The 16,807-nt window shown below is 36.4% G+C and overlaps 1 protein-coding gene across 1 annotated transcript; it reads left to right on the forward strand.

Moving 5' to 3' along the window:
• The first annotated feature begins 9,612 nt into the window (after window positions 1-9,612).
• Window positions 9,613-11,438, forward strand: LOC145073826 (small ribosomal subunit protein eS24z). Its single transcript, XM_079020312.1, has 6 exons — window positions 9,613-9,729; window positions 10,254-10,333; window positions 10,443-10,484; window positions 10,567-10,737; window positions 10,855-10,941; window positions 11,204-11,438. The coding sequence occupies exons 2-6, from the start codon at window positions 10,259-10,261 to the stop codon at window positions 11,237-11,239; spliced, it is 411 nt and encodes a 136-aa protein (XP_078876438.1). The 5' UTR covers window positions 9,613-9,729; window positions 10,254-10,258; the 3' UTR covers window positions 11,240-11,438.
• Window positions 11,439-16,807: the final 5,369 nt, after the last annotated feature.

Genomic DNA, 16,807 nt, shown 5'->3' on the forward strand with positions numbered 1-16,807 from the left:
CTGTGTTTTTGGGCTTTTCATTAATGTTGATATAATAGTCTAGGTTAACCTTTGTAACACGTTTTGAAATAATAGAAGTGTATTATTTGAGTATTATGTGTTTTGTGCTTAACTGTGTGACTTAAATAAATTAAGGATAAAAATAAGCGTCAAAATGAAATGTTAGATAAAGTCGATATCTATGGATAATGTTGTAGTAGTTGAAACGAGGTTTCAGAATATATAAAGAATGCTGAAATCCGAGTTATAACGAATAAGTTATGACCTGTCGAAGTTTCGCGACGGAACCGGCACGACACGGAATGACGTGAAATACAAATTTAAGATAGAGCGATATCTAGCCTTAGTAATCTAAACGAAAGTCGTAGGATACGTTAAACCGAGAGCGCTCATAAAAAGAACGCCTAAATCTGACTTCGTATGAGGAAGTTATGATTTTTCCGAAGTTTCGACTTAACAGTATGCAACCCGAATCATCAATTTGAGATCGAGTGATTTTTAGCCGAAACAATCTAAACGAATCAAAGATCTCATTAATAGTAGTGAAACAATAAAAATATAGGCGAAAACGGACGTCAGATGAAGAAGTTATGAATTTATAACGGAGTTTTCCTGTCCCGACCTACTAAAAATAATATAAAAGTAATATATTTATAATATATTAAAAATAAAGTCAAAATTAGCCAACGGAGTCTAAACGAGAGTTATAGAGCGTATTCTCACATTCGCATCGATATAAAGAACGTTGAAAATGAAGTTCGTATGTGAAAGTTACGAATTTCTGAAGTTCGGGACGTGGTAAAAGTGCCACGACGTGGCAGGAGCTCTGGAGTCTGTCAGACCCACTTGCAATGACGCATGCAGTGACGACCCAGCCACCACGACGTGGCAAAGGCAAATTTTGCCCTATAAATAGATTTGAAGGGCCAGCCGAGTTTGGTTGCTCAAATTCTCTCCTCTCACTCATATTACCTAGATTTACGTGCAAAAAGTACCCCTGAAGCCTCGGTATCATCCCGAGACCCGAAGCAAGTCCCGAAGCTCGAAGATCCTGTGAAGAAAAGAGTTTCCGAGCCGAAGCTCTGCTCGTAAGAAGCCCGGTGAGTGAAGTGAACCCAGTTTCACCGAAGAATACTACTCTTAGAGTCGTAGTGTTGTCCGATCGTCTTCTGATAAGGTGAGTGTGTAGTTACTTTCTTCTAACGCATAATTATGAAGTATTTTATACAAAATGCATGTTATGCGTATATGTTGTTGTTATATGTGTGAATGTATATTCACTTTCTTCAATCTCATAGATATGATTTATTCTCTATGAAATACGTGTTATGTGTATGTGTCTCATCTGCTGTTTTGAAATATGTATTGAATGAGAATGCTATACAGGTTTTAAACTATGTATAAAAATATATATTTTTATCTACTAATATGTTGGGTAGAACATGGGTAGATAGTTGATGTGTGATAAACGGATGAGAGGCCTCGATGTTGTTGTTGTTGTTGATCTAGTTATTCAGCGGAGTATGGATAACGACCACAGACTCTTTCTAGACAGTCATGTGGAACGCTAGCAGGTTCATAACCTGTAGGTGTTGTGAACGATGTGTTCACCGGTGTACTCTATCTTCCTTATGGTAGCCTTAGGACTTTTATTGCTGAGGAAACCCCTTGCGGTAAAGTCCGTCCCGATGAAAATCTTATATTAGGTCCCTTGAGATAGATGTTGTTTTAGGGACGTAAAGTGAGGATAACGGGAATGGGTAATCGAGTTATTGTTGGTTGGTGAAATTAAATATAATTATTTATTGTGGGTTGAAAACCCTATATGCTCACCAGGCTCCCAAGCCTGACCCACTCAGTTTTGTTGTATTACAGGTAGTGGCGCGAGAGCATAAGTTTGATGACTTATCAAGATCTTTTGGTATTAGACCAATTGTTATATGTAACTGTTGTATGGTCTATCTTTTGTTGTTTATGCTTTTGGTCTGTTTATCGGAACATGACATCCCAAATATTGTTATATAATGAAAATGCATCTCTTGATGAAATGTTTTGATAAACTTTATTTTATCATATTTTGTTTTGGGAACGAATTCCACAGCTCTTTTAAATCAATGGATTTACTCTGAAATTATTTTAAAAGCATAAATTAAAACGATCTTTTCTGGCCGTGATTTTGGGGATGTCACATTTACCCTTATAGCCCTCAACATTTTGAATTCATTTCAATTTAGGTCCAATACTTACCAAACAACCCTCCACTTTGAGAATCTTTTGCAAAACTAATCCATAAATTACCTTTTTAATCCCCAATATCTCAATTATGACATATACAAACCTTCCTTCTTTTTCTTTCAAATTAAATCCAAATTTACGTAAATAGTCCATCCTCTACAAAATATTTTTAATATAAGTCCACAAACTACAAAACGAGCCCAATTGGTTATCCTTTAGCCATATGTTCAAATATTCTTTCCACTACGAACCCCGAAAGCACCCTTTAGACCTCCAAAACAAATTATAATGCCAATTACACACTTTTTCACTAAACTCTTTATTTTAATATATACATATATCATAATAAAATAATACTTAAAACACATCTTCAGATTTTAGGGTTTGTATTGGAAATAGGGTGTTACAAGTACAGTCTCAACCCACCCACACTACAACGACATATACACAACTAAACATATAAACAGTCAACAGACAATCAGGCAAATCTTACAGAGCACTAAGCATAACATCATCCTATATACCAGGGTACATATCTAACAGATCACTATAGCATAATAACGTACTATCATGTAAGAGTATATATAAACCACTGGGTAGGCCTTGGTGCCTTCGATCTGTAAGTATAGTGAGGGAGACTCACCTAAATCAAGATAAGCAAATATTCAAACTGCTGCTACCGGAACATAGCACTGCCATTAACAAATAATACTTCATCAATAATTGATTCTCGACCTAATCAAGAATTCCAGACCAAAAACCAATCTTCAGGGTAAAAGTCCATTTTACCCCTTTTCCTTGTGTTACCAAAATCCAAAGACCAGTCTACTAGCATCATAAGCCCAACTTCCTTAAATGGAACCACAAGGCCCATTAGGGCTCAAATATCCAAGTCGGGACCCAATCCATCATGGGCCTACATCGAGAAGGCCCAATATCCTAAAAGGACCAAATTATTCAATGGTGAACCCTGGTCGAACTTATGTTCAATAGCCTATGGTCAAAGGGTCAACGAATCAAGAAAAACTCGACAGAGTGAGTACGCCCCGTGTACTCAGTTGGTACGCTTAACGTATGCCCAAAATACCCAGTACCTGCCACATATAAGGAGGTACGCCCCCAGTACTTGCTCAACCCACAACCAACTTAGAAAGGTCTTAATCCCTTAAGCCAAAACGTCCAATGCCCAAATGTAGCTCCCAAATCATGCCTTAATCCATAAATTCGATAACTTTGAGTTTTTCATGGCTCAATGGGTCCCAAATCCAAGTTCTTACCTACTAATTTCATCAAAGAGTCCAATACACATGCATGGGTTGATATCAACTATCAAGATCACATTTTTATGCATTTGGGATGCCTAAAACGTCTAAATATAGTGGCCAACTCTTGGGGCAAGCTCAAACTCATAAATACAAACCAAAAGGGACCAAAATGTGCCATAAACTACCCCAAGCATATCTAACCAAAGAGATGCCAATATGAGAGCTTTTTTCCTTCAATAGTTTACAAAATATGAGAAACTTTTGGATCTACAAGCCCCAATCCAAAGGATGATTCTTCAACAAGCTCCAAACTCTTCAAGATGCACAAAAACACTCAAAGATTCCTCATAAAGGCTTAAGAACTCCAATATGGTGGCTAAGGGTAAAATATTAGGGTTTAAGAGGCTTGGAGGTTGATAAGGGTCAAGGATTAAGAAGAAAGGATGCTTAAATATGGGTAAACCCTAGAAATGAGGGTTTCTAGCTGAAGGGAATACGCCCGCTTACCCCTTAGTACGCCAACGTACTCCAGAACCACCCGCGATGCATTAACCCATTACGCCCAATGTATTTGATGAGTATTCCCCGCGTACTCGACCAAGATCCAAATAACATGAACTTTAATTGGCCATAACTCCTTCGTCTTAAGTATGTTTCTAACAAACTTTATATCCACGAAAAAGTGACGAGAAACCATACTCTTCTATCAACTCGCCCTTGCCTTAGAAATTCCCAAACAAAAACTCAAAATTCATAAAGGACCAAGCTACCAAATTGCGATTATATCCTTCGCCTCCAAAACACAAATGAACACTCGAATTACTTAATATATAACACCCATATTCGAAAAGGGACAATTCCCTTATTCCTCCGAGGCTCTAAGCCTTACGATAACCGATAATCGAGCCATGACTCCGTATAATGAAACGATTTGAAACCGAGTGTTACAAAACTATTGACCAAAAAGGTCTATATATAGAATCAAGCATAAATATGAGCATGAAATAAAGAAAGAAATAAAAGATAAGTGTAAGACACATACCCGTAACCACATCTGGTGCTGCATGGGCATCATCGGTGGTCAGCTGAAATGTCCTGTTCTTCACCATAGGAGCCTCTGCCTTGCCTTGGAGGCCATCAACAATCCTCAATGTGGCTAGCGCAGGCGCCACCACAGCTCCTCCTAACAATCTCGGGTAATCAACCTTTTTATTGCCAGTTTGATTGTAATGGAAGCAAATCAATACGCTCTGGGGGAAATCCCTACTTATATGGCCAGTCTGTTCATACCTATAACAGCTCAAACCCGCTAACCGACACGCCCCACTATGTTGCTTGCCACACTTGTTGCAACCACCTCGACCCTGCTGGTCCCTAGTAGCGAAATTGTGAATCAGAAACCTTGGGATTCTTGACCTGGCCCATAATAACCTACTTTGACTTGCGCTTCGACTGAAGCTCCAACTCATCTCCCACTCACGGGCCCTCTCAATCATATCATTCAGGGTATTGCACCCTGAAAAGCTCACAAACTACCTAACGTCACCTCTCAACATGTCATGATAAGTCTTATTCATCTCCTCATCCGCAGTGTACTACAGAACCAACATAGCCCTCTCTCGGAACATGGCGGTGATCTCCGCCACAATCTCGGTAGTCTGGTGAAGGTCCTAAAACTCCGTCACCAGCTGCTACACCTCGATAGCCAGTGCAAATTTGCTCTCGAATCTCTGAACAAAATCCTCCCAGGTCATCACTGCCACTGTCGATGTCCTAACAAATCGAGTAACGTCCTCCCACCAATCTCGTGCTTTGCCCCTTAGTAGGCAGGATGCAAATCCTACCTTTTCCCCCTTAGCGTAAAAGCTCGTACGCTGAACATTCTCCATGTCAGCAATCCAATGGCGGCTAGAGATGGGGTCCTTAACCCCAAAGAACTCAAGAGCTCCACAAGCCTTGAACTCCCGAAATGTGGGAGTTCGAGCTCTAATCTGACCCGCAACAATTTCGGCTCGAAAAGTCCTCATCCTCTCATCTATCTGCTCCAAAATCCCCTCCTTGATGGTACCGAACAACACATGGGTAGCATCCAGGATACCACGAGTAACCTCAACCGAAATAAACTCATGCAGATGCTTATCAATCGGTTTTGTGCCTGAGCCAAATGTTGAACCAGAACCAAATCCATAATCTTCTCGAGTAATCATCACCATCCTCCAATTGAAAACACAACATACAAACAGCCATCAAATGACTTGAGGGGACATCTCTACATAGGCCTCCTTAGAGTTTCCATATTTGCACTCATCTCTGATACATGTCATGTGCTTCTAGTAGTATGGGCCCAATACTACCTTTCACACATACATGTACCTTCCTCAAGGTCATCATGATTCCTCTAAGTTAGCAAACTAAAACCATAAACTAATCCCATGCCATGCAACATACATATCCTAGACTCTCCTAGGAATCATCAACTCCCACCACTCACAATACCAAGAACCTCAATCAACACCGCTAGTTGCCATATGCATGCAAGTTATACACAAAATATGATCACAAAGACTGTCAAATGATGATTCCACCCTAAGTCCACAACCAAGAAAGGGACAATAAATGAGGCTAAATCAATCATTCCAGGGCTATACAATCCTAACTGTATACAACATTGAAAGCATACACTTAGCAAATAAATGAGCCGATATCAATTCCAAGTAATACATAACATCAATTTCCACTAGGCTATAAGGCATCACACAAATCAAGAAATTCTATCATATGATTTATAAAGGTATCATTAGCCCTAATATAGCATACAATTCTCATATCAAGCATAATACTCATAATACATAGGTATGGGTAATTTGGGAACCACTTACTTGAGCTCGAATAATCGCACACATCACACCCCTTCTTTTTAAATCAAATCCTTTTTAAAAGTTTAAATTCATTTTTATTAAGAACAACTATCATTCCTCAGTTTGAGTTCTGACACACCCAAAAGTATGCCTGAATCCCTCAAACCAAGGCTCTGATACCAACTTGTAATGCCCCAAAAACTATTAATTTCATTCATTGATTGCACCAAAAACCGTCAATCATTACAGTATTCCAAAACATCAGAGTACAAATATATTAAGTGCATAAATCATATGGGGAGGATGTTGTGCCATCACGTCGTGCCCTTCCATTTTGAACTGGAAGTACCTGAAACCATAAACATAAACTGTGAGCATAAAGCTTAGTAGGCTTCCCAAAATACCACATACAACGTACATATAATATAACATCACATGGATGTGTCAGGTCCATATCAATCCTCGGGTCTGTATCAACCAACTATAACATCAAGTAGTTGTGTCAGGTCCAAATCAACCCCCATGTCCGTATCAACCCTGAGTCCATAATGACTTCGAGCCCATACTAGCTCAATAAATAAATTATACAATCACATTATTCAAAATCATATGACAAGATACAATTTTACTCATACAATACAGTGGGTCGGCCTTGGTGCCTTTAGCCCACTTAAGGCGGTAAGAAGACTCACCTTACTGACATAAGAAAAGCTTAAATGGCACATTACTCTGAAACCCATGCTACTGGTCACCTTTACGAATAACAATAACCAAAACTCAGACTACCATTCAAATACCTAAAATACCTCTAGGTCAAACCCTAGTTAAAATCCAGGTCAAAGTTAACTGAGTCAACCGGGTTGACTCCGTCAGTACGTGGGGCGTACTCCTTGTGTACGCGAGGCGTACTTCACAGTTGACCGTGGATTGGGTAGTTGACCTCGTACGTGCAACGTACCCCTCGGTATGCCCAACGTACACGGCTGCTCACCACCCCTCTTATTAAGTGCTTAATCCATAAGCACTTACGTCCAAATTACAGATTTAGGCAACAAAAGATGTTCTTAACCATAAAGTTTCCAAATTTATAGTTTAGCATGGCTAGTAGGACCTTACCTGCAAAAACCCTAGTCTATTAACCCATTAAGACAATATAACACTTGCATGGAGAGAAACTAATGACCAAAAACCCAACTTTATGACTTAACACCTCTCAAAACCTCTGGAAGGACAAATCAAATGCCTTGTAGTACCTTATACTCACATGGACCAAGTTTGGGACAAAAAAGGGAACAACTTTGAGCTAAAACTAGATCCATAAGATTTCTACACCAAAGTTGAAGCTTTTTACCTACACAAGGTGCACAAGGGGAACAAGATGCTAGATCCAAAGCCTTGAGTAAAACACCACAACCCCAATGCTCTTCCTTCTACTCCAAAAGCTCCAAATGGCACCAAAAATGGCTCTACAAGCTTCACAATGCACATACACTCTTTAGGGTTTCAAAATAAGGAAGGAGGCTGAGGATAAGAAGGTGCATGTGGCCATAAATGTGTTTAAATAGGGTCCAAACCATAAAGTTTAGGGTTTGCACCCTGGCTGTGTACCCCCTGCGTACCAGCATACGCACAACATATTAATGTGAACCCGGGTACGCCCTATGTACGAAGGTGTACTCCCAACGTACCCAAGCCGACTCTTAATTTAAGAAATTGCCACTGGGTACTAACCATGCAAATAAAGTAAAGCTCAAGGGTTAAAACGAATACCCGAATAATAGATGTTACACACTGTCGAAATCGTCTTTCACAACCACTTGGGTTGTGGTGACTTGGTAAGGCATGTGGAAGATATGGTGGATAACCTATTGACTCATGTTCAAATCCTGGCACCACTTAGCCCTTGTGGCCATGAAGGTTCGCCTGCAGTGACTCCAGGGCATGAGGCAAAGCTTTATGTTTGCAGCGGGGGATTAGTCGGTGCGCGAAAGCTGGCCCGGAAACCCTCGTTAGGGAAGTTCCCTTTCCAAAAAAAAAAAGAAATCGTCTTTCACCCAATTTATCAAGTGAGTACATAGTCCCTTTCATAAACATGAATTAATAAAAGTATTAATCAAATTAGTAAATATTTGTTGGAAGTCATATGTGAACCATATGCTTATTGTCTGGATTATATGCTAAGATATATGAATATATATCGTGCTATGCGCAAACCAAATATGGTTCTATTTTATGTTAGGATAAATAGATAATATTATATGACAATATTAGAAGTAACATTGTTGAGAAAATAAACGAATATTAAAACCTAATACATTGTATGGAATATATATACACTAAAGATAGGTTAGTTTCACCCAAGAAATAGAGTTGGTATTAGAAGTTGGTTACAACCATCATAATCTAGTATAGATATAAACTTAGACTTATAGGAGATACCTTGTTTAATTAAGTTTGATATTGGACAATGTCATTAGGAGAATATGTGTAAGCTAGGAATGAAGAGTAAAGTTTTGTTCTATGACACTCTCAGGTGTCGATGTACGGTAGCTTTATACAAGAGTACATTATAGTAGCTTTATACAAGAGTACACTAGAAGCTTACTATGATAGTGATTGGGCAACCTGTCCTATTACTAGAAGATCTGTTAGTGGCTTTTTTGTTCTATTTGGTGGATCACCATTGTCATGGAAGTCGAAGAAACAAGTTACTGTGTCTTTATCATCTGCAGAAGCCAAGTACATACCTATGATACATATTTCTTCAGAGTTAGCTTGGCTTAGTCATCTCTTATCTGAGTTACAAGCATCAAACATCACTCCTATCTCTTTTAAATGTGATAATCAAGCTGCTATCTACATTGCTAAGAATCCCGTTTTTCAGGAGAGAACATAACATATAGAATTAGACTGCCATTTTGTTCGTGAAAAGCTTCAAAGTGGATTGATTTCATTAACACATGTGCCTGCTACCGATCAAATCACAGATGTTAAAAACCGTTTCAACCTCCATACTTGATGTTTGTCCATATTCATTTAGTGATGTAGCTAATGTATACAAAATTTTCGGGCTCTAGTGTTCCGCAATATTGAAAACGCCGTTGACATAATATTACAGTTTACTGTTTGGATTATCAATGTAGAGTTGTAGACAGCACATGATCAAAATATAGCTTATAATTTTGGTAGCAGTGGCCCAAATAAATAACCCAGCCCATTATAGATAGAAAATGCTGTTATGGGCCGCTTGCTATATAGTATATACCCATTTATATAACGCTATTAGGTTTTCTTCGCATCTTCCCAGCCGATCACTCGCAGAAGAACTTAGAAGAGGCAGAGTCGCCGTCCATCGGAGTAGCGAATAACAGGTTCGTCTCTTCCGATATCCAACAGTTTGCTATACATTGTTTTAGCTTTGTATTCAGTCAAGGTATCAATTATTTCACCTTCAAACGATCTAATCATGTCGAGGGACCTGTCCAAACGGCGATAACGCCCTTGCTTGTTTCGAAACCTGCTGTACGATTATCGGCTGCGTGGCCGAAAACACAAGTTTTTTCTCCATTGTTGGCGTATACTTTCACTAGCCTTACCATTTTCTCTATTGCACGGTTTCATTAGCGCTGAAATTAGACAATGAGATTGGATAGATGAGCGTGTGCACTTTTATCTGAACTGTATACTTGCTAATAACACTTAATTTCAGATTCATCGTCGGATGGTTTAGTTTTTTTTTTTAATGCAAGTGTTCACTCAAATAAAGTTTTTTTCTTCCTTTGAGAAGATTGTTAGAGCTTAAACAAAATACTTACTTACATTTTTTTAATGATGAATACTCGGATCAAAATTCGTAACTGGCGAAATTCACCATTTTCATATTTGGATTGAATAGTGAAAATGGCGGAGACTAAGGCAGTGACACTCCGTACAAGGAAGTTTATGACAAACAGACTTCTTTCCAGGAAGCAATTTGTGAGTTCATTTTCTAAACTGATGCTGTTTTGATCTGTAGTAACTTAATTGTCTGTTTGGTGTAAATCATTGTTTTTATGATGAATATATCTCTTTTCTTTTGATGTAGGTGATTGATGTGCTTCATCCAGGAAGGCCCAATGTATCAAAGGTTCTAATCTCTTCTATTCTTAAGCTGTGCCATTTATGTTTGTAATTCTGATATAAAGTAACATGATTTACTTGAAATGAAGGCTGAATTGAAGGAGAAGTTGGCAAGGATGTACGAGGTTAAAGATCCAAATTCCATCTTTGTATTCAAATTCAGAACTCACTTTGGTGGTGGCAAGTCAACTGGTTTTGGATTGATTTATGATTCTGTTGAGAATGCAAAGAAGTATGAACCAAAATACAGGCTTGTTAGGGTAACTATCTAACTCATTCTTCTTTACTGATAGAAGCATATTTGTGTTATTTCTACTTATTGTGTTTCTGCAAAATTTTCCCCTTCAATCTCTTAAATTTTTTTTGGTTTTTTGTAGAATGGCTTGGATACTAAGGTGGAGAAGTCAAGAAAACAATTGAAGGAAAGAAAGAACAGGGCTAAGAAGATCAGAGGTGTAAAGAAGGTAAGTGGTTAATATAAGTTTGAACTCTTCGAAGATAATAATAAAACACCAATTATCGAACAAAATGGATTTTTTTTACCAAATTGTTGCCAGTTTATTGTTTTCCAAGTTGGTTGATTCAATTAAAAAAAATGATAACATCAGTGATTGCCTGCTTAAATTGGTAAAAGAAGGGTGTAGCTTTGTTGCATAAATAACTGACATTTTAGTTTTATTTGATAAAAAGTAATCTATAAATCTTATATATTTTTTGATTATGCAGACAAAGGCTGGAGATGCTGCCAAGAAGAAGAAATAAGCATTGAGAGGTTATGTGCTGCAATTTCAATTGTTGGACTTTTTTTTTTTTTTTTCCATATCTTTAGACTTTGATCATATTGGTTATTCCCCGATGTTGAGATGAACTGAGTTTTTTTTAGAGATTTATATAGCAAGAACAATATGTGTAATTTTTGTGGACTACTTGTCTAATTTTGATGTTTTGTTCCTCTACAAAACCATATGCTTACAACTTGTGGTGTTCCAACTCCACCCATTGTGATGATGGTTTGAAAGACCCTCCAACTCCTGCAAAGCACCCATCTAACACTTTGATATGGTTCTTATCGGTTTCATTTGGGTTGCTCATCAACACACACTAATGATGTTGTTTGTTTGAAAAGAGCAATGAATATGTCCTATAGCAGGATCTGGGATGAGGATTAGAAGATCGAGCAACAAAGACAATGTTGAGTGGATGTGGTAACGATGGGCATCTGGATATATATATATATATATATATATATATATAGAGAGAGAGAGAGAGAGAGAGAGAGAGAGGTAGGTACTATTCGTTTTTTTCTTAAATCAAAATAACATTTAAATAGTTATAGAAAAAGGAAAAAAGAAATTTAAAAGCATAATCTTCTTTTTATGTATTTTTGGACCAAAAACACAAAAACCTTTATTTTGGACCATCTATGCAAGTGTGAAAGTTTTTGGACCTCAACCAAAGTTTTTTCAATACCACAGAGACTAATCTTTTTGAAAAACCCGCCCCAACGCCCACACATTTAAACAACAGGAGGGAAATGATTTCCCTCTACCTGTACTTTTTTAAACCTCACCAGAAACCTTTGAAAGCCACCAGTGGTGACCGACCGTTTTACCACCGGACCACCATCGATTGCATCTCCTCACTCTTCTTCTTCAATGTCAATGATGCTGGATTTACAACTATTTCTCCAAAAAAAAGAGAAACCACCGGACGGTCCACCGTTGTTGCAGGAGATTGGCGCCTATAGTTTGGTGGTGCAGGAGATCTAAGGAGGAAAGAAACCATGTTTACGGAGGCTACAGGTCCATAGGTCTACAAGCTATGGATTTAAGGCTATAGATCTACATGCTATCGATTGCATCTCCTCCGTTCCTTGAACCCCACCCTCTAAACCCTAAAATGTTACTGATCGGGAGAGAAAAGCCCAAACAAACACAAAACATGAACACCAGTCTGTGTGTTGGTGTGATATCGAGACAGGGGGCAAGATGAAATAATTGGTGGGTTTTTTTTTCTTCTTTTTTCTACATAATCTAATTAGATAAAAAGAAACATAATTTCTAGTGTGTTGGTGCAATTCCATCGGTTTATTTTGCCTTTTCGATTACAAAGGAATTTGGGGATTTCTTGCTGGGTTTTTTCAATTTTGATTTGTTCTTAGATATTGAAATTGATTGTAAAAGAAAGTCATAAGGGTGAACCCACTTCCATATTATTTATTTTTTTTATTTTTCTTCATCTTTTCCTAACTCACAACACACGCAAACCCTATCTTTTTGAACCCATTTAATTAAAAAATACCAAGGTTGTAAAAATCATTTGATGTTAGCTAGTCGGTAGACTGAGTTAAGGGATTAATCGGCTAGACGGAGATTAATCAGGGACCATTAATTGCTAATTTGTTAGATTAAAAAATAAATAAATATGACTAATATCATATAAAAGTTCATAAATACCACTAATATCATAACAAAATAGATTAATATGATAAATACAACACTAATCATACCTCAAATAGTTTCTATTGACACATAACTTCTTCAAAGTGTTAATATTTCATCGGGTTCTACTGTTTCAGTTATTTTGTATGCATGGATTAATCGCTACGTGCTCTCTAATCGGTCGAGTAGCGCCTATGGATTAATCGAAGATTAATCAAGATTTTTACAACATTGAAAAATACAAAATAATCAAAGGTAAAATCTTAATTTACAATAGTCACCGGTGGTGCTACTCCCGTTTCAACGGGTTGGTTGATTGGTTTCACTAACCCACTTCATCATCTTTCTCTATTTTCTCTTTCTCATTTTCTCTTGTATCATGTGTTTTAAAACAAACATGCACTTTAATTGTTTTGTATTTTTTTAATTGAATGAGTTGAGAAAAATATGATTTTCGTGTGTTGTGGTTGAAAAAGATGAAGAAAAAGAAAAGAAAAAAATTAATGTGACAGTAGGTTCAGTGGGTTGAGAGGCAGTGCCGGTAAGAGCTAATTTGAGGCCCGAGGCAAAAGTAAAAAACGAGGCCCTAATTGCATACGATAATACATTGATGTATGTGGAAACTAGTACACGATCACTTATTATTAAATTAAAATTATATATATTACTAAAAATGCTACTGTGTTTAAAGGATGTGAGTTAAATATTAAAACAAATATAATTGTTAAGTTGTGCAAAAAAACTAATGAAAAATCTAAACCAAAAAACCGAACAACCAAACCATTTTGAAAAACCATTTGTTTAGTTTTTTTCTTAGAATGATTGTTTTTTTAGGTTCGCCATGATCTTTGTTTATATAAAAACCAAAAAATCATAATTGAACCTAAATATCCCAACTACGGTCGTTCTTACATAAATTTAATTGATTAAGAATATTATAAATTAAAATAAATAGTAGTGTTCATTGACAACTACAATAATAATAGTAAGGTTACGTTTATGTTGTATATTAAACTAATATATCAATTTGTTTGATCTAAAGTAAAAAATATTAAATTAAAACTTATTAGTATTATATAAGGATACGGGAATCAAACTCATATTGCATGGCAGTATCAAACTTCCCTTAACCAACTCATAATTTGTATATATATACATTAAACATATGTCACAAAAATTATTTTGGGGCCCCAAACCCTAGCGAGGCCCGGGACGGTCGTCCAACTTGCCCACCCTATTGGGCCGGGTCTATTGGGAGTGAATGACTTCCTCCTCCCTTAGACAGAGTCTATATGTGTGTTTCAGGTTCGGTTTGGGTATCGCAACACTGATTTTGATTATGGGTATTATTTCTCACTAATGTTTGTGGTTGCCAGAGGTGGTAACCGGAGGTGTTTAGCTCGACATGCGACAACTATTGAAGAGCTATTAGAGTAAGATTTCACAAAGAGAGTAAGATGTGTGAGTAGTAATAGAAGGGGGTGAGACCAATAATATATAAATTATATGAATTGAACATCTTTGATTTATAAATAATAATTAAATATAAAAAACTGAAAAATAAAATATAAAGGACAATATAGTCATTTTTTGTGCTAGAGGACAAATCATTCAATACTTTTTTATACTATAAGGGACGATCCAAGTTAATTTTTTAAAATATAGACTAAACGTGCATTTTGACACTAGAATTATGGATGAATCCTGTAATTCACTCAAAAATTAATGTCAATTTTAATTTAAGACTCTAAGTTTGTACTTGACAAAACTTCAAAAATGATCCTTATATTATGTATTTTTTTATTTTCGAAAAATTGTCTAAACCACAAAAGTTTTGAATCATGTAACATGAACTCTCTTCTACAGAAGCTGCATGAAAATGACTTGGGAGACCATACGAACCTACCTAAGGGACCTCGAGCATCCTCAATGAAATCATGTTCTTCCCATGAGTTCTCAAGGATGTTGTTCTTGCTCTTAACCCACATCAAATATTGTGAGCATTGCTCCATTGATCTCTTATAACTTTTTTAAATTTCAAACTTATCTGAAGTTGAAAAAACAATATGCAAACGACAGTGATCAATTATACTTTGTGTTTAGAGAGAGAGAAGAGAGAGAGAGAGAGAGAAAAGAAAATTTGAAAATTAATGTAATAAGGGCAATTTAGTCATTTTAATTTTCAGAGGGACAAAAACTACATACAAATATGCTCAAAAGGACTATTAATCCAAAAATTTTATGGTTTGGATCATTTTCTAAAAAAAATGCATACCATGTAGACCATTTATGCAATATTTTCTTTATACTTTCTTCAACTTTAGATTGAAGGAAAAAAAGAGAGGTCACACTAATAAAATAAAATAATGATAATTTATCTTATTTAATTATTTTATATTTTAGCATTTTTAATATTTTTGTTGTTTTTGCATTGCATATTTTATCTTTTCTTTATCTTGGATTGTATCGGGTGCTTTTTTCTTTTGCATAAGGTGTTTTGCAGATTTTTGGAGCCTTGTTGTGGTTGCAGATTATCTTGTTGTTGAGTTGATGGGCTTTGTGGACCTTTGAGGAGCTATTGGGCTCTGTCTGACCCATTTTGGAGTGTTTGTGCTTGATGTGTTGAAGACTTGGATGGGTTATGTATTCTTGAAGATGGGTTTGGACTATCCATTTAATTGCTTGAAGATGATTGTATGAAATTTGAACCATGTGAGGTATGAAGGGACCAATGGAGTCTAATGGGTGAGGTCTCCACACGCATAGCTCTACGCGGGTACCTGCACACCTGCCTTCCCAAGGGTATTTTGGTCATTTGGCTCATCATTTACCTTGGGGGTTAGGTCTTGCAGCCCCTAATTCGAAATACCACCATTGGAGTAGTTTTGGGCGATTTTGGAGAGCGAGGAGCATTAATCATCTCATTCTTCTAGTATTTGCTAAATCTTTGATGTTTAAACACTTTTGTGATCATTGTTTCCATGAATGGCTAGACACTTTATTTTGGTTGAGTTGGGCTAAAACCCCTGGATATTTGTGAGTTTTGAAGGATTCAAATATGTTTGTTATTTAGCTCATGTTTATGATTCCTAATTCTTCATTCTTATCCTTGTTCAATACTTTTATTTGTGAGCTTGGTATTTGATGAGTAATTGTTAGTCTTTTTCTTTAATTAAATGATCACTAAATTGGTATAAAACAAGAGCTTTATGACGGTAGAAATCATCTCTAGCTTATGGGTCATGACTCCTTTATGGTTATGTAAGCATTGACATCCTCTAGGAATTGAGAATTCCTTCATTCTTAAGGCTAATCAATTTTCTTGGGTTTAATTGCTTCAATTGAATCTTTAACTTTGATTAAGAAGGAGTGTTGTGGAATTCCCCAACGTGCATACTATCTTTAAGGATTTTTGGAATATCATGCTTCATGATTGCTAGAACAAATCTGGGTTGAATAATAAGCTTATATATTGAAGTCTAATGATACACATACAAGTATTCATGGTGGTGAATTGCTTTAGTTGATCAATTTTTTCTAATATTTGAGTATCACATCATCTTTCAATCATTTTAAATCCTTCAAGTCTTTTTGTTTTCAAACAACCGCCCTAGTTTAATTTTAGTTGATTAGTTTTATTTCACTTGTTCATTTGGATTTGATTGGTAATTGAATACAACAATTTCCTCATGGATTGAACTATTTTTTTTACCATTATATTACATTTTATTTGCAAGCAAAATGATGAAATTTGCTTGATGGTTTGACACACCACCAAGTAATGACAATTTTTGTTTGTTTATTCTCAAAATGTGAATGTTTTTTGTGGGCTCAAATTTGTATGTTATAGAATTAAAATACTTTTTTTTTAATATAAGACATTTATGTT

This window comes from Lactuca serriola, chromosome 9, assembly GCF_051521515.1.
Source record: "Lactuca serriola cultivar US96UC23 chromosome 9, Lser_US96UC23_V15, whole genome shotgun sequence".
Taxonomy (NCBI): Eukaryota; Viridiplantae; Streptophyta; class Magnoliopsida; order Asterales; family Asteraceae; genus Lactuca; species Lactuca serriola.